The 16,614-nt window shown below is 36.1% G+C and overlaps 1 protein-coding gene across 1 annotated transcript in view; it reads right to left on the reverse strand.

Moving 5' to 3' along the window:
- Window positions 1–889: 889 nt before the first annotated feature.
- LOC105448430 (hepatic triacylglycerol lipase-like) overlaps window positions 890–16,614 on the reverse strand; it is a 39,560-nt gene continuing 23,835 nt past the window's right edge. The window contains exons 3-5 of the mRNA XM_011686965.1: window positions 15,449–15,571; window positions 13,274–13,462; window positions 890–3,046 (exon numbers count right to left, since the gene is read on the reverse strand). Of these exons, the coding sequence (XP_011685267.1) occupies window positions 1,830–3,046; window positions 13,274–13,462; window positions 15,449–15,571 (1,529 nt within the window). The 3' untranslated portion in view covers window positions 890–1,829. The remainder of the gene's footprint in view (window positions 3,047–13,273; window positions 13,463–15,448; window positions 15,572–16,614) is intronic.

Consider the following 16,614-nt stretch of genomic DNA (forward strand, 5'->3'; position numbering starts at 1 on the left):
TTATAATTATATAATTTTATTCGGTATACTAAAGCAAAACGTTTCGACTTTACTAAGCCTTCTTCAACCGCTACTACAAATTTTCAAATTATAATTAAATCATTAGTCCTATTTGGAGAACATGCAACTTTTCCCTTTCCGTGGCGACTCAAAATCAAAATCGTTGTCCGAAGCCACTATTCCCTTGACAATCCTTGCAGTTAGATTCGATTTCTAATGGGTCAATCAGGTGGTCCTCCTCGGTCGACGTCCCGTCGGCAACTGACTTTTTTTTTACTTTAACAAAAATTAATTTTGAATATAACAAAAATATATTATTTGCGTAATGAGTTAAAATAAAAATAATCGGAAATTTTTGCACGATATTCTTGATAAGTGTTTTCATGCCATATCTATACTAATAATAATTCTTATTTTCCCGACGACAATTCTCAAGAATCTAACAGGGATTCCTTCATAAGACTTTCAGTGTAGTAAGAGCTACCATTTCTTTCATATCGAGTATCTCTCGGTATATTTTCTTGACAACGAAGGCACAAATAAAAAGATAAAATCACAAACGGTTCGCACAGAAAATTTTCCTCGGTATATTGCATTCTTAATCGACCCATATTTCATTTCAACCTATCATGTCGCGTATTTCAAATATATCAGATATGTACCTATGTTTTAATATAAAAACCATACATATTTGTTCATTATTATTATACTCACGGAGACTATTTATGGAATAATAAATAAGGAGAGATGAGATTGATTAGGAAAGATTCGCAAGCCTGTAAATTTAGCCCTCTTGAAGCTTGACAATATCGTCATCGGGAAAATGTGTCAGAAGGAATGTAAAGCAATTGAAACAGGCGAACAACTTGATAGATAGATAAACAGAAGATAAACAGATAGACAGATAAACATTTTATTTGAATACTATACATTTGATCAAAAATTGAATTATCGTCGCGATTTTGTTTGCCCCACTTATCTCTAGCACATCGATTAACAAATCTCGGCAGTTATCTGATATGCTTGTTATTGCTAGTAGATCTCGCGCAACATGAAGTTCACGGACTCGTGACGACTTCCGAAGTCGTCAAACGTCTCACGAGACTCCACTCAACACTGATCGTCAATTTTGTTCAATCAATGCAGTTGACTCAATTGATAAAATTCACTTAATATCCAAGATACTTCTGCTACCTTTTATTATTGCATTTTCCTTTTTATTATATATTCGAAATAATTCTATATTAATATATCGAAATAATTTTATTCTCATTTACATTTTGCATTTATAGTAATAATGTGTAATAATTTACTTTAAACTATAATATAACAAATAGTTTCTATTGACTCCCGCAACTAATTTCTAAATAAATAGGATCTTACAAAGTCTATTTGTTGTAAATTGTATCACATTATCTTTAAGAAAAAACTATTTACGGATTACATAGTACCTTTTTAAAATTTGAAGCAAGTGTATGATGCGTCAGTTAATTTATCAATATGTCTTTCATATTGATATGTTTTATCAATATGTTTTTCATATTGATATGTATCTTTGAACATATTCTCTATTGGAGTTTACTACGACTGAATAATACCTATACAATAATATTTCCCCGATAAAATATTTGGCATCACTGATTGTGAGATGTTTAAATCTTCCTGACACGCGAGATGATATTAACAGAAAGAATTTTTACGTCTCGTAGCGATGTCCCTTTTCTCACGGTTTATCAATTTATATGGAGTCCTGTATTCGCACCATTTTCACCATATCGAGGAGAAAATCTTCAAGTGAGATACTATCGCGATCACTAGGAAAAATTCTGCTAGTAAAGATCCTCCACCGTGAACATTCCGTCCGCGTACGGGCTCTGCGCTCTCGTCTTCACCAGATGAAATCCCCGATACTTCCTATCGATATCCTCGCCCATGAGCACCGCGGGAAATCTGGGCGGGCAGAGACCCAGCAGATAAGCTACGAAACCGGAACAGGGCCAGCCCCAGAAACCGACTTTCGTGTTGATCGACTCGGCGAAGTACTCCGCCGCCCGGTGATGGTTGCATCCGAAAGGATTCCCGTGCTCCCAGCAACCGGGTTGATTGACACCGCCGTTCATGTAAAAGTCGATATGACCGCTCGGCTCGATTTTGCCCTGAATGAAGGCGTTCGTGTGCAACACGTCGACGAACTCGGCGTCGCTCGCGTCGAGCTTCTCGTCCTTGTCGACGGTGACGAAGAGCGGCATCGCCGGATCGAGGCCGGTGATCCTCGGGAGCTTGTACGGCCGTAACACGTTGGCCGTGAAAGCGGGTACATGGGCGCCCAGACTGAAGCCGATCACGTGGATATCCCGGGCACCGTAGTCTCTCAGACGGTCGACCAGCTGTGCCAGACAGTCGCCCACGTGCGGCACGTTGTGGACGGCCACGGGGTAACACGGTGCCGACGACAAACGATGCCAGTCGAGCGCTATGAGATTGTAACGGCCCCTCTTCAGGTACTCGGTTCTGATATTCACCAAGTAACTCAGCTGCATGTCCGAATTGTAACCGTGCACGATGATCTTCGTGGGCGACGCCGCCACGAAGTTGGTGTCGGCGAGATTCGAGCCGGTATTGTTGACAAGCAATTGCTGTCCCTCGTCTGGATTGTGCTCGGTATAGAGAAAGAACATCACTTCTTCATCGGGACAGGTCTGATTGGTGTTCACCAGGCAGGGCCCCACGAAGTAATCTCTACCGACTCGATCGTCCACGGTGTTGCTCACGACGAAGGTCGTTTGTTGTATGTTCGCGGCCGCGGCGAACTCGCAGATTAACAGAAGAATCGTCAAAATCCGCCAGGTTGGTGGACAACCAGCCTGGTTGGTGATCGTCATCTTGGATTCTTCGGAAGCTCCACCTTGACCGTGATACCGCGCGAAGGTACGTCCGCGAATGATTTCAAGCGACTGTCTGGCGGGAACTGGTCGCTGCGGCGACTGGTCGATCGTCGCGGGCGAAAACGGCACGTACTGGACGAGCCTCGACGAGGTTGGAATCCCTAAAGAGCACCCGCCGCACGCGGCGACGTTTTAACAGGAACGTTTGATCAGTCGCGGATCGATGCGCACGCGCGCGCGAGGTGAGTCACGAAAAGTATATGCCGCTATTTTTAGCGATGTGGTTAAAAAATTTAAAGTCTTCTCGAAGAATTAAGTACGTCGAAGAACAATGACAAATTCAAATTTTTGCGGTATAGCATGTAAAGACGGAGTCTTTAAAATTTTTATCTCAATAAGAATGAAATTCTAGCTTTTGTCGACTCAAAAGTCGATGTTCACAAAACACTTCGCGCACGTTTATCTTTTTGGTTTCAATATATATATATATATATATATATACTACACGAACGATAAGATAAATACGAAATACCATACATCAAAATATGTTAACTTTCCGAGATAATATCAAAATATAACGGAAATAATTTTTTAGTATAAATAAGAAAAAAAATTTTAACATTTATATAACAATGCATAATACTCCGAGAAAGGATTAATCACGACGAATGCACTCAATCAATCTAGAAAATTGAATTGTTATTTTCTCAAAAAGAAAAATCACGATGTTCTTTTCACCACTCACCACTCTGCGCGCGAAACTACGGTGCAACTCCGCGTAGGTCGAACCGATGCGAGGACGAACTAAAGCACACTGCACGACGTTGTTCGCTGTTGTGCACTTGCACGTTGCAAGCGTCCAACAGTTGCGACGCACTTCGCGAAATAGACTGGTGTTGGCTGGTTAAAGTTATCACTGATATACTCGACTGATACCAACAGTAGTAAAATGCTAACGGCGACATAATCAATGGAGTGATTGTATGCAAAAGCGGTTGACGAGCAGGCGATTCGAGAAATGATTACGGCAATGGCGACGGATCGATAAAGGCTTGGGTGCACGATTGGCGGGTTAGAATTCACCACGTCGACGAATACAGGAGATGATGCAACGGCATGTGAACTGTAATGGCACTCGCCTCTTGTAGGACAAATTGGGTATTTCCGAGATACGCGTGTTTCCTTAACCGCCGCTTGTCAGAATTGTGCGCATCGATCAGTATTAGGTATATCGAAATTTGTACACAAATAAAATTTTCTCACCGTAGTAGATAAATGAATTTTTCTTCTAACTTGTAATAGAGAGAGAATTCGAACCAGAATTATATAATATTAACTGACGATGTAATTTTATAGTTTAATGATCGAATACCAATCGAATCTACTATTTAATATAATTAATAAAACTTTGATTTCTTCATTTCGAAATCAATATTTCCAGACTTTAATTCATGCACATTGATTTTGAAGCAATTAATAATTAATTCGACTTTTGGGAAAAACGATTTAAATTTGTAAAAAATGTTTTAGCGTTACAGAATCTTTGTGCTGTGTGATTGAAAGAAACATATTTTATCATGATAATATTTTATAGAAAGGAGCTTTTACTGCCGGACGCGATTCAAGTAATTAGAAGTTGATATCTTTGATTTACAGTACGGACACGATAACATGTACCCTACCCTGCATCGCGTGACTAGTACCAATGACATCGAAAGCTGCTTTGAATAATGCGCTAACTTCCTGTTACAGGCTCGAGTCTCATTCGCAATAATTATCCGCGATTGTACTACCAAATGTCATCGAAGCTCGAAAATAAGTGTCGTTTCCTTACCTGTAAGGAATAAAGTGTCCGTTCGATCGTTCCGACACGGATTCACCGTGTAGGACCCGCGCGTTTCGGAAGAGCTCGTGAAAGTGTTCGTTCGTTACTTCCGTTGCGATAAAACGCACGAGAGAAGGTGAAATTTCGTTCGAGTTGGCACGCAGCCTACAAACATATCAATAAACTTTCGCGACCGGCGAGGATGTGAATGTTAATCGTGATCAAAAATACTTTTACATTCGTTGCCGTACGTGACGTATGATTGGTCTAAAATCCGTCCCAATTATGCGTGTCTATATTAATACCTAAATTATTAATATTATTGATTGTCATCTGAATAACTCTATGTCACAACGCCTTATGTATTTCCAGTCATTTGACATTTACTACGGCAAATGTATGCAAATTATGGGATATATTATTGTTATTATTGCAATAATTAAGATAGAAGAAAATCTATCGATCCACGAGAGACAATTGAAAAAAATATATAAATCGAATATTGCCTGAAATTGGAACTAAAATATTAGAAAGACAAGTTTATCGCATGCAGTATATTTTATTAGATTATCGTTCTACATCGGAACCAGTCTAGACGCAACATGAATGGCAAATACATTGTGAGATATATCCGAGTTCGATGAAAATAATAATAAATCGAAACGGTATACCGAGTTTTGCATAATAAATCGGAGTGATAATATGTAGACTATCTTTTTGACAATTGAAAAATATATAGATCAAACATTGCCTAAAACTAAAATATTTGAAAGATAAGTTTATATCGCGTGCAGTAATTTAATGGACTATCATAAATCACGAATGATTTGGATATTTTGCTTAAAATATGAAATTCTACTTTTCGGCAGTCTTTTTGAGTCCAACCAAGACCTGAAGCGAGCTCATTTACATAAGTTACAAACTGGGAGGGAAGAAGAAAGAAAAGGATGAATGCTTTCATTCGTATTTCACCTACATAATCCCCGTATGCACGACCACTTGTAAAAATTCTCCAAATGTAGATCGGTAGTCTCATTTCATACTGGAAAGAGTGGAAAGTCTGCATCTGTATACAAACGGAAGTATGCATTTCAATGTGCCCCGAAAATATGAATATCCGAATAAGAGATACTCCATATTCGAGCTTGCAACATGGTCGGAAAGAATTATTAATATGATTAATTAGCAAATATTTCATCCTCATGTAGCGTTATTTTAATAAAAGGAGTGGATAACACACACACAAATTTTTAATATCAAATATAAATTTTTACAGTCATACAAATTATTACGTTGTTAAAATTTACGCGAAAGCAATTAATAATTAAAATCGCATGATTGCATCATGAAATAGAAATATAAATCTATAAATGCATAATAATAATAATAATCAATGTAATGCGACGCAAAAATTTAATAAAACGCTGCAATTTGGTCGAAATAAGAGTTTCAATATTGTCAGGAATATTTATTTTTGCATAGCGGCTCGTTTTAATTTTCATCATGCATTGCTTAATTACGGTTAAAATTGCAATTACCGTAGATCCCCCGTTAATCGCGTTACATACTAAATTTTCAAAGAAAATCGATAGCCGAGTACAGGCTACCTCAATTTGTGGTGCGCGGCCTATCAGGCAATCATACTGCAATCTCCATTTTAAAAGTGGAATCCGCGTTACATGAACGAACGATGAAATCAATAGCATAAGCGGAAATACCTAAATTAGCTTATATGGCTTATATATTAGCGATCGAATTTGGTCCGTCCCAAAGTACACATACTCGAAATAGATGTTATCGCATGTAGCTGCATTAATTGCCGCGAGTGCGCGGCTTCATCACTGAATGAATTAATTTCACTAGTTTATGAGCGAATACAAATGTCATTTTGTAAATGAATGCGAATTATTGTATTTCGATGTTCATTAATCTGCTAGTTAAAAACCTAATGATTCCCCGCGATACTCTGATTGCTAACATCTTTCTCTTTGCGTTTTATATCGTTTCGTATTTTAAATAGCATTTATTAATTATCGCGCGCAATCGCGTTGCATTTTGTTTCCCCGTTTCAAGTGTATTCAATTACAAACTCTGTTGCGAACTATTTATTATTGAAACGTACATAAACGAGTCGTCGCAGAACAGCACACGAGTATTTTTCTATTTTCCCAGCCGGTCGGAACACCATCGACGGAATTGTCGAGTCTTTTTTGGACCAAAGCCAAAGCTCCCAATGATGTATCTTTTGCCTCCATTTATTCTACATTCTTCTCTGTATGTCCCGAGATAGTAGAGAATATTGTAACAAGAGCGCATATGCAAAACTTTTAGTTAAAGGTATGAGATATCGACATTTATTTTGTAAGAAATAGACACACGATATACCTCGGTACATCTGTAAATAGATATTCTCCTTTACTGCATACACTGTCTCCAATTTCCGGAATACAATGTAATTTTTTCTTCGAAAGAAGGTATTATTTTACGAGCAGCAAGTTATTTTGCACTCTCTTGACAATACTCATTTTTTCCATCCAAATGCAAAATGATTTTATTGTTGATGTAGTTTTATATTAGCAAGAATTATTTCGGGCATAAACAATTATTACAGTGAGAAATTCGCGTTTTTTTTTTTTCAAAGAGAATGTGCTACAGCGAAATATCAAGTGAAATTATTTAAACGTTGAGTATTTCTCGATTATATTCTTTTGAAATTTTATTTGAAACGTACAATTTCCTACATGTAACACACGTAGAGATTTTACGATAAATATTTGACGAAGCTTGACTCACTTTACAATAGTTACTCATATTTATTAGTATTTCAGTTGATTTACTGTGGATATTTATTTCGATATTTATTATATAAAATTCGTTATGTCGCTTCGATTTATTGTTATTTTCGTCGACCTCAGATGTATCGGTCTCAGATGTATTTGCCATTCGCGTTGTGTCTAGACTGATTTCGATGTAGAATCGTATTATACATTCCGAGTACCTTCGCTCTTCGAGATGCACAGGATGCGTCAGCAGAGATGCCGGTGAGTTTTAATCGGATTGCGGTACATGAATTTTGATCTTGAATCCACTTCACATCTATACTTAAAATTAATTTTCATCCAGCTATTACGATCTATGAAACCATTCGATTTTTACTCCCGAATGGGTTTTCGGCGGGTGCGTGATTGGCACTAGAGCGCGAGTAAATATCGATCGAATGCGAAATACGACAAAACGGCAGTAGGTGAGATTGCACGCCGCATCGATGTACAAATATCCGCATGGGCGGTGGTGCGCATGATACCGTATAAACTGACGCAACCGCAAAACGCGTATTTCGTACGGCGCGAGAGTGTTCGTCAAAAATCGTCGTGTAAAAATTTACCATGAAAAGAACATCTTTTGTCGCTCGTACGAGCTTCATATTCGATCACGGAGTAATTACTATACCCAGAAAGAATATCATGTGGAAATAAAAAAAAATAAAATAAAAAGATAACAGAAGGATATATTTTATTTATTTTAATTTGTTACAATTAATATTAAAAAAATTAAAAGTAACTAAATATCTCTCACTATTTTATGTACTTTGCAATATTGATTTCAATGAAAAACGTGTGGACTGAAATATGAGAGAAAATTCCGATAATATACCTCAAAGAAATTGGAAAATGTAGCGTGGAAAGGGAGAGCTCGGTGGAAGATTAAAAGATGTCTTAATTCCTATGTCGCGAATAATTCAGACGTAGCTGAAAGTAAAGGAGAGAGCACAGAAATTAGAAAGAACGCTTACGGTACTTTTTTTCTAATGTGATAAACAATGATATACTGATAATTTTTTCATTGGATTTATCGTACACCGTACACACGCGACTTATTGTTGCGGCGTTAGCGCGCTTACCATATTCGAAACAGACTATTGCAAAAAGTCCGTGTTACGCGCGTCTCTAATAAATCTTGAAATACGCAAGCGGCGGCGGTCGTGTTATCAAGCCGACGCGCTCCATTAAATCGGGGCGACGACGTAGCAGCTAGTCTTCTTCGCTCACACACAGCCTTCGCCTTCATCTCATGCGAAGGTAGCACTCTATTTTCAGAATTTCGGATATAATTGATAGAATTTGGCTCTTCCCCACAAATTTCAGAATTTTTGGGGAATTTTTTAAATACTTTTTTTATACAAACAATTTCTGATAAAAAATATACAAAATATAATTCGATAATGTTGGTAGCTTCGTGTTTTCGTTACATGAAAATTAATAATGTCTTTATATAAATCAGGACTCGAGTCCTGATATATATACTTTTTGATACTTTTACAATAATTACTCTTAAAGTTATAATTCTCAGGAAAACTTTAGATTCTTAAAATGATTTTTAACTACATGAAAAATTTCTATCCATTATCTGGAAAATTATCAAGGTAAATCTTTTACTATTAGTTTTTATTTTCATCAACCAAATTATCGATTCGCGAGAAAGTAGACAAAGGTACTAATGATGAGACAAAAATCTTTATTAAGATGTAGAGGGATATAATATTTATAACACAAACACACTGTGATGATTCAAATTTGATCATCTTATTTAAACATAAATTTGAATAATTTTAGCTATTTGTTTCTAATTAGATTCTACTTATTGCTTATTTAATTCTCTTCTTATTGCTTATTTTAGTTTCATATTGATTTAATATTATATCACATATAAAATAATAATAATTTTCCAAATATGTTAAATTATCTTTTCTCTCTCTCTCTCCTTCTTTCTTTCTTTCTCCAATTTATAATTTATTTATTTTTTGATAAAGAAGATCGAATTACTCTTTTAAAAAATATAAATGATGTTAACCCTAGATATACACACTGTTTTTTTAACGACGTCGTATACATACTGGGGTTCCGGAGACCCCATCCATATTTATTACTATAACTAATAAAAATGGACATATTTAAATTAATTTTTTTTCAATCGATAGAGAATCAACCAAGGAACAAGCCCATAATGTTTAAAAGTCGATAGAGTTAAGGAGCTCCAAGATATACGGGTTCAAAGAAAAAGGAAAGTTTAAAAACGCGAAAAAATGCTTTATAGTATTAATATGCTGCTTTTTAGGAATTACTTTCTTCTGGCATCAATTTAATTTAGATTATAGATTATAGATTGAGTATCGCAAGAGATAGATTTGTACAAAGCTATTAAATAGATTTAGATCAAGCAGACGAGCGTGAACAAATGCGAATGAACAACTTGCTTTAATGAATGCCAATGGGCGCCGTCACTCAATGAAGCAAATTGTTCATTCGCGTTCGTTCGCGCATGTTTGCTTGGTCTGGATCCTGCTTAACGCGCGTTGTGGCACCATCGCCCGATAGCCCGTGCGTCAATAATCCGTCGAAAATGTATCACTTAACGCAGTGGTTCGTATACCTGTGCGTGCAAAGCTGCGCTCGCGGAGACAGACGTTGTTCCATTAGTCAGCCGAAAACGCACATTTCTCCGGGAATTAATTATCCGTCGCGCTCGTCTGCCGTTTGTTTCGTTCGGATAATCGAATTTCCAACGCGCGCGAGATAGAGTCCCGACTCTCTCGTATATTAAACTAATTTAAACGCGAGTGCGAGTTCCACTCTCTCGTTCTCGTTCTGTCTCCCTTCCCATCCTCTCTCTCTCTCTCTCTCTCTCTCTCTCTCTCACTCTCTTTTTCTCTCTTCATCCTCTTTCTCACAGTTAGTAATAGCAATAAACAAACGGGACGAACAAGCCGCGAGGCACGCGCTATTTGCTATCGATTACCGTGGGGCCAAAAAACAACAGCGATACACCGATGGAATTGCGGCAAACATCGCGATACCGCGCGCTGGAAATGCTAGCCGATTGAAATCGCAGAAAGCCAAACGATATTATAAAACGAGCGCGAGTGGACCGGAGCGGCGGTATGGCCGCGTTCGATCGCTTAATGAAAACAACCAATGTTCGTTTTGTGTTCGGGTTTTTCTGCCCCTCCCTTTTTTTTTTCATCTGCCCCCGCTCTCTAATTTCGTTGCGCCGTTACAGCCGCCGATATGCAATAGTAGTTACGCGTAAATAAATAACGGGCGCCGTTGTAAGCGGCGGAATATCGCAATGGGTCTATCGATCATCTCGCTGCTTAATTATAGCAGCGAGTGGGATTCAATCGCGTCGATGGTTCCTGATTAATTCAGCGCCGACCGCAGATATTTAGGCCGGCTTTGTTCTATATTGAAAGGTCGCAAGTTCGCGTAGCGATGTCACGATTGTCACGAATTCGCGTCGTGAGACATTTGTTCCCATTACGTGTTTTATTTATATACTTGAAGACAAAGGCGCTGCTTGTGTGAAGAAGGCACAGCCTTTACTGAGAGATAGCCTCACACACTTAGAAAATATCTTAAGACGTCAAGCGCGCCTTAGAAAGGCAAAATATCGATGAAATCATAATGCGCGATTGATTTATATTGCGAAAGCATGTTGGTAAAATATAAATCATATACATAAATGGAGAAAACAAATTCTGATTATATTTTATGTAGTATACAGAATATTGCTCTCTGCATTTGCGTAATCTTTTGAGTTCTTCAATATTTAGTAGTACTAATTCCGTTATAAAATTTTGCGGAAAAGAAAATTTAAAAAATTAGCAGTAAAAGAGTAAAATATTTTCAAATAAGCGTCATATATATTTCAGCAAACGTTTCTTTTCACATCTAATTCGTTTGTAATAGTTTATAATAGTATAAGTAATTATTCTGACTGGCGATATTAAAGAAACGCAGTTTATCTTAAGGGAACCGCTTGACGACAACACGAACATAAATCACGTAAAACGATGAAGTCGAGAAACAATTTGCATAAACCGCGAATGTTATTTAACCTTCCGTCCACAAATAAATTTAATGGTCAACCGCGACTAGATGATTGACGGATGCGGATCGCCAAATGCGCCTGTCAAATCTGATTAAATTAATTAATTAGAATCGCTGTCATGGAACGAGATGACGTGCAGAAGTGCGCGGTAGACCGCTACGCAAATCAAATGAAAAGTAAACACTACATACGGGGTGTTCGAATGAGATCAGCATAATCGAGTACGAGCACGCGACGGCCAAATGACGGTGCATGATAATGTAACATTTCGTAAATGTAATTATATTGTTATAATTCCGAATTCGGGACAATCCTTCATTATTATATATAATCCGTTATTAAGCCACACAAACGTGCTGATAGATAATCATATATTAATTAACGCATAATATGTACAAGAATTTAGATACACATCACTTTAATATTAATATATATTTGTAGTTAATGTACAATGATGAAATGCATAGAATATATTTTTGAAATCATTTGCAAGTCAGATGGACAAAAAGTATTCATAGAAAAGACATTTATATAACAAGATGTCTTCATGAAAATCTTAAGAGATAAATAATTCTTGATTGAAACATAGAATCGACAAGGCGTTCTAGATTACGTGCTAAATTAACAATTCTATTCCATTCGATTGTCTATGAAATCCATTGATAACTTCTTTTTCTGAAAAACGATATTCCTGATTTATGGCAGTGATTTTTAAAACGTTTGTTTAGGAGATGAATATGCTAACAGATACAGGTAATATTTTATATCGAACTGGTCAGGAACAATATACTGATGTCTATGACCTCATTTCTGTATAATGATATGAGACATAATGGTGCTCTGATGTGAACGTGTGATAATATAAATAAATGAATATTTTATGCCGTAATCGCGAACGCGTGCGTCCTTTGATCATTGGCTCGACCCGTGCAGGGCGCAACTTTGTAGCAAATCGGCTAAATGCGCTTGCTAACATGTTCAGAGGAAAATTAATTAATTTTATAAGTATTAATGTAGTCCGTGCTGTGAAAACAGAATTTTCATAAATGCATATTTAGCGTAAAAAAAAAGAATGTATATATAATAAATTCTTAAAAATGTGCTTTAAAATACTTAATTTACAGCATGTCTTGTAAATGTTCCAACTTCGTTTTATAATTGCTCTAACTTTTCGTTTTTTATCATCAGAGAAAATTCTTGATAAAAAGAAAGTTGCTACTTTTTGAGCATATATTTAATATTTACCCGCATATAATTCAATTAATTTTCTTAATTCTCGAAATTGACTGTCTCATGCAATTATCATATTTCTCAAGAATTAATCTACATGTATAACTTCTGTATTAAAATATTCTGACAAAAAATTGAAGGCTTTACAGTTAATAACAGTAATTAATATTGATCATTCAATTTATAAAAATTATTTTTAATGGTATGTTCTCGTGCGATTATTAAAGTACAGTTGTTTAGAGTAACGACATTACGCAATCCGAGTCGCGAGAATGAAAAAGATTTTCCCCGTGTTTTAACGTAACAGTAACGCAAAGTAAAACCACAAAGAAAACGAGATGGTTAACGGTAGCAAGGTTGCACCGACTACGAGTGGTTGCAACGACAGCGACAACGGACGCGCGAATCGATCGTGTACGTGTAAGGGTGGTTTTTTGTGACTCACATGGGAAGCTGACTGGGGGATGAGACTGAGCATTGTGCGCGTTATGGGGATGCCTCGGGGTAGGAACACGCTGCCTGCAAAAGCAGAGAACCGCCGCCGTTACCAGGCCGCCCATGCTGAGTATCAGAAAAACAAGGGCGATGGCGAACCAAGTAGTCTGCATGCCTAGGATCGTTGATGCCTCGGAATCTGAAGTTACAATGGAAAAACATTAATCAGAAAAGTTTAACTTGAAAAACAGAGTTGCGCTTTAAATCGATCGAAGTATAATAAAAATAGCGCACATATAAAGAGAAAAAAGCAATATACATACACATGTGTGTATAGGTATATAAATGTATAGTATATATAATTCTGTAACGTTATAACTTAATTTATAAATCAAAGCCATAATTATAAAAAACATGGAAAAAAATATTAGTTAAATATATGAGAAAATATTATAAAAGTTACACAATGTAACCGTTTCATAATTTTTAATTAACTTTTTAAAACGGAAAATCTGCACAGTTTTGATTTTTATCTAAAGAAGCTCTTTTATTTAAAAAAAAAGAGATTCTTTTCTTTATTATAATAGATCATTTAATAAAAGAGATTTTTTTCTTTATTAATAAACAGCGCATCACGTAAAAACAATGAGGAAAAGACAATAGAGCGAATTTCTTGTTGAAGCTCAAACACTTGATAATTAAACGCGCTTCGTCAACGGATCAAAGATCTAACCTGACACGCGTGCACTTTCATCGAATCAGGAAATCGATATAGCAACATGTACTCTTCGTGTTTTACCTTTACACAGCACGATATCCGTAAATAACGCAAGTAATAAAAAAACTTTATGGCCAACGTTAATTTTTGAATGAATCGATGATGGTTACGATAGTGGTAAAATAAACGATAGTGGCTCACAAAGTACGATGTACAAAATAATAGTGAAAACTTTATGCATAAAATTAATAATTTCGTGAAAATTATCAGAATTGTTACAAAATTACAACAAAGTTGTTGTATATTGCTCAATGACTCGCACTTAAAAATTATTTCATTATTATCTAGATACATATTTTCATGGTAATTGTTTACATAATATTGCTAATATTGCTTGTATAATCGCGAAATGGTGCAAATTAACTGTTTGCTAATTGAAGTCGGAAATTGTGACAGGAATATGGCGAATTAACAAAATATCAGTAGAATATGCTAAATTCCTCCGAGCGGGCGCAAGCATTATGCGACAAGTTTGTAATTTACTCTCCGCCGCTATTGCGAGTTACTCTTGGATATGTAATGAATACACGGCAATTAACCTCTTCAGATGTCGGCGCACGCGTACTTTCAACCATTAACATAAATGTTATGTAAATTTGGTTCGCGCGCATTTGTGCAACTATTTCTCTGCCAAATAATAACACTTACTTTTTTCACGTATAGAAAAAAACCTGAAAAATCGTTAGGTTTGTGTAATTAACGAAACGCTCGACAAATCGTCGGGTGTATGAAAAAAATGGAAACTCTGACTTTATTTATATATTCAAAGAAATTAAATCTGGGTTTTCATAAATTACGCGAAATAAATAAAATTATTACCGTCACACAACATTCGCACACGCATACCATATTTTATAAAGCCCTTATATTTCTGTAAATGTGATTTACAAATTGCACAAATTTATCTCATTTTAACCATTTCATACCGAATTAAAATTATTTACGGTTAACGTTTGATAAAACATTTTCGAAATTCATGTTTTCTGTTTTAATTATTTTTTTTTTTAAACTAACGCATGACTAAGCATACTAAATCATGCGAGATTATATCTTCGCGATCTAAATCGCTTTGCTCATTAAATATAGCGTGTCTCAAAAGATATGTACACATAGTTTCTTGATGTGCAGCTTGATGGCGAACATATTGATTTCATGTTAACTAGCACATTGTTACCACATACAATGCTAATTACTGGCATTCGAAATAATAGTATACAATGCAACATCATCAACGAGCTGTTCTAGTGGAATAGGGAGATTATAAAATATAAACTATCTTTTTGATACTTTGATTTACTAATATCTGCGAGATTAATTTTCAAGACCTGTGAGTGTAAACTTTTACATGTAAAATTACTGAGGATCAAGTTTCAGAAGAATAATAAACTTGTAGTAATTAGAACTCACTGGCACAAAGGGTGGAAGTGGCCTCATCAGATCCGTCGCCGCAGTGGTTCACGCCGTCACAAAGGAGATCTGTCTCGATGCAGAATTCATTTTGAGTGCATCGAAAATCTTTGCAGGTGTGCTCTGAAAAAATGACAGAATATTTGATGATGCGCGGAAAGAATATCCACGTGGCTTAATATTTTTTTTTTATATAAACATTGTTCTTGTTGCGTTTGGCATGAATTTATTTTATCGTATTCCGTTTGAAAAAATGTTACTTTCTGTTTGCATCTCTTATCCGTGTTTATCTATAATAAATATACCCGGACACGTAAAAGTTTAATTACCGCTGTACGTTAAAGGCTATCTACAGTGAACAAGTCATGATACATTTTCTTTATCCGCTGTATATGCGCGAATGACCTCGTCGAAGGGTTGTGCACCTCTCGAGCTCGAAGCAAGTCCCCTCCTATACGGGCGACAAAGCTTCAATGACAGGCTATTTTGAGAATACACATACAAGACCTTTTCGCGTAGAGTCTTTCACGTAATTTTTCACGAGACAGACATATTTATGACGTTATACACGTGATAGCTCTATAAAAATAACAAATTCTTTTTACGGAAAGTTTCGAAAAGGGGTAATAATAACCTCACGACTAAAAGAGAATACAGTAACGTATTTGCAAAGATACGATTTAATTATTTATGAAGGAAATTAATTTCTTTTACAACAAAAATTTCAGAAATATAAAATAAATTAATAATTAATGAGTTAATCGATTAAGAAATATATTTCAGAATCCTATCTAAAAAAAGGCATGTTAAGTCGATAACTCGCATTTCTCGAAATTATCTGTTGCCGCTTTTCCGTGATGCTGATTGATTATCTCACTATGCTTCGTTGAGCGGCTGTCATTACATGTTTTGACAGTTATTATGTGTATTGAGATTTGTTTTAATAATAAAATTCATTGGTCTTTTATAATAAAATGTTACATAAGTACATGTCCCTTCACCTTCGTATGTTACATACATATGTAATTGTCAAATGCTGTGTCTAATTATTCGCTGTGATAATTAGACACAGTATCTGACAATTATGTATGTAACACACGAAGGTGAAGCGACACGTATGTAATATTTTACAAAAGACTGAAGAGGGCTTGATGTAAAGCCGAAAA

Source organism: Wasmannia auropunctata, unplaced genomic scaffold (assembly GCF_000956235.1).
Source record: "Wasmannia auropunctata unplaced genomic scaffold, wasmannia.A_1.0 LD336116.1, whole genome shotgun sequence".
Taxonomy (NCBI): Eukaryota; Metazoa; Arthropoda; class Insecta; order Hymenoptera; family Formicidae; genus Wasmannia; species Wasmannia auropunctata.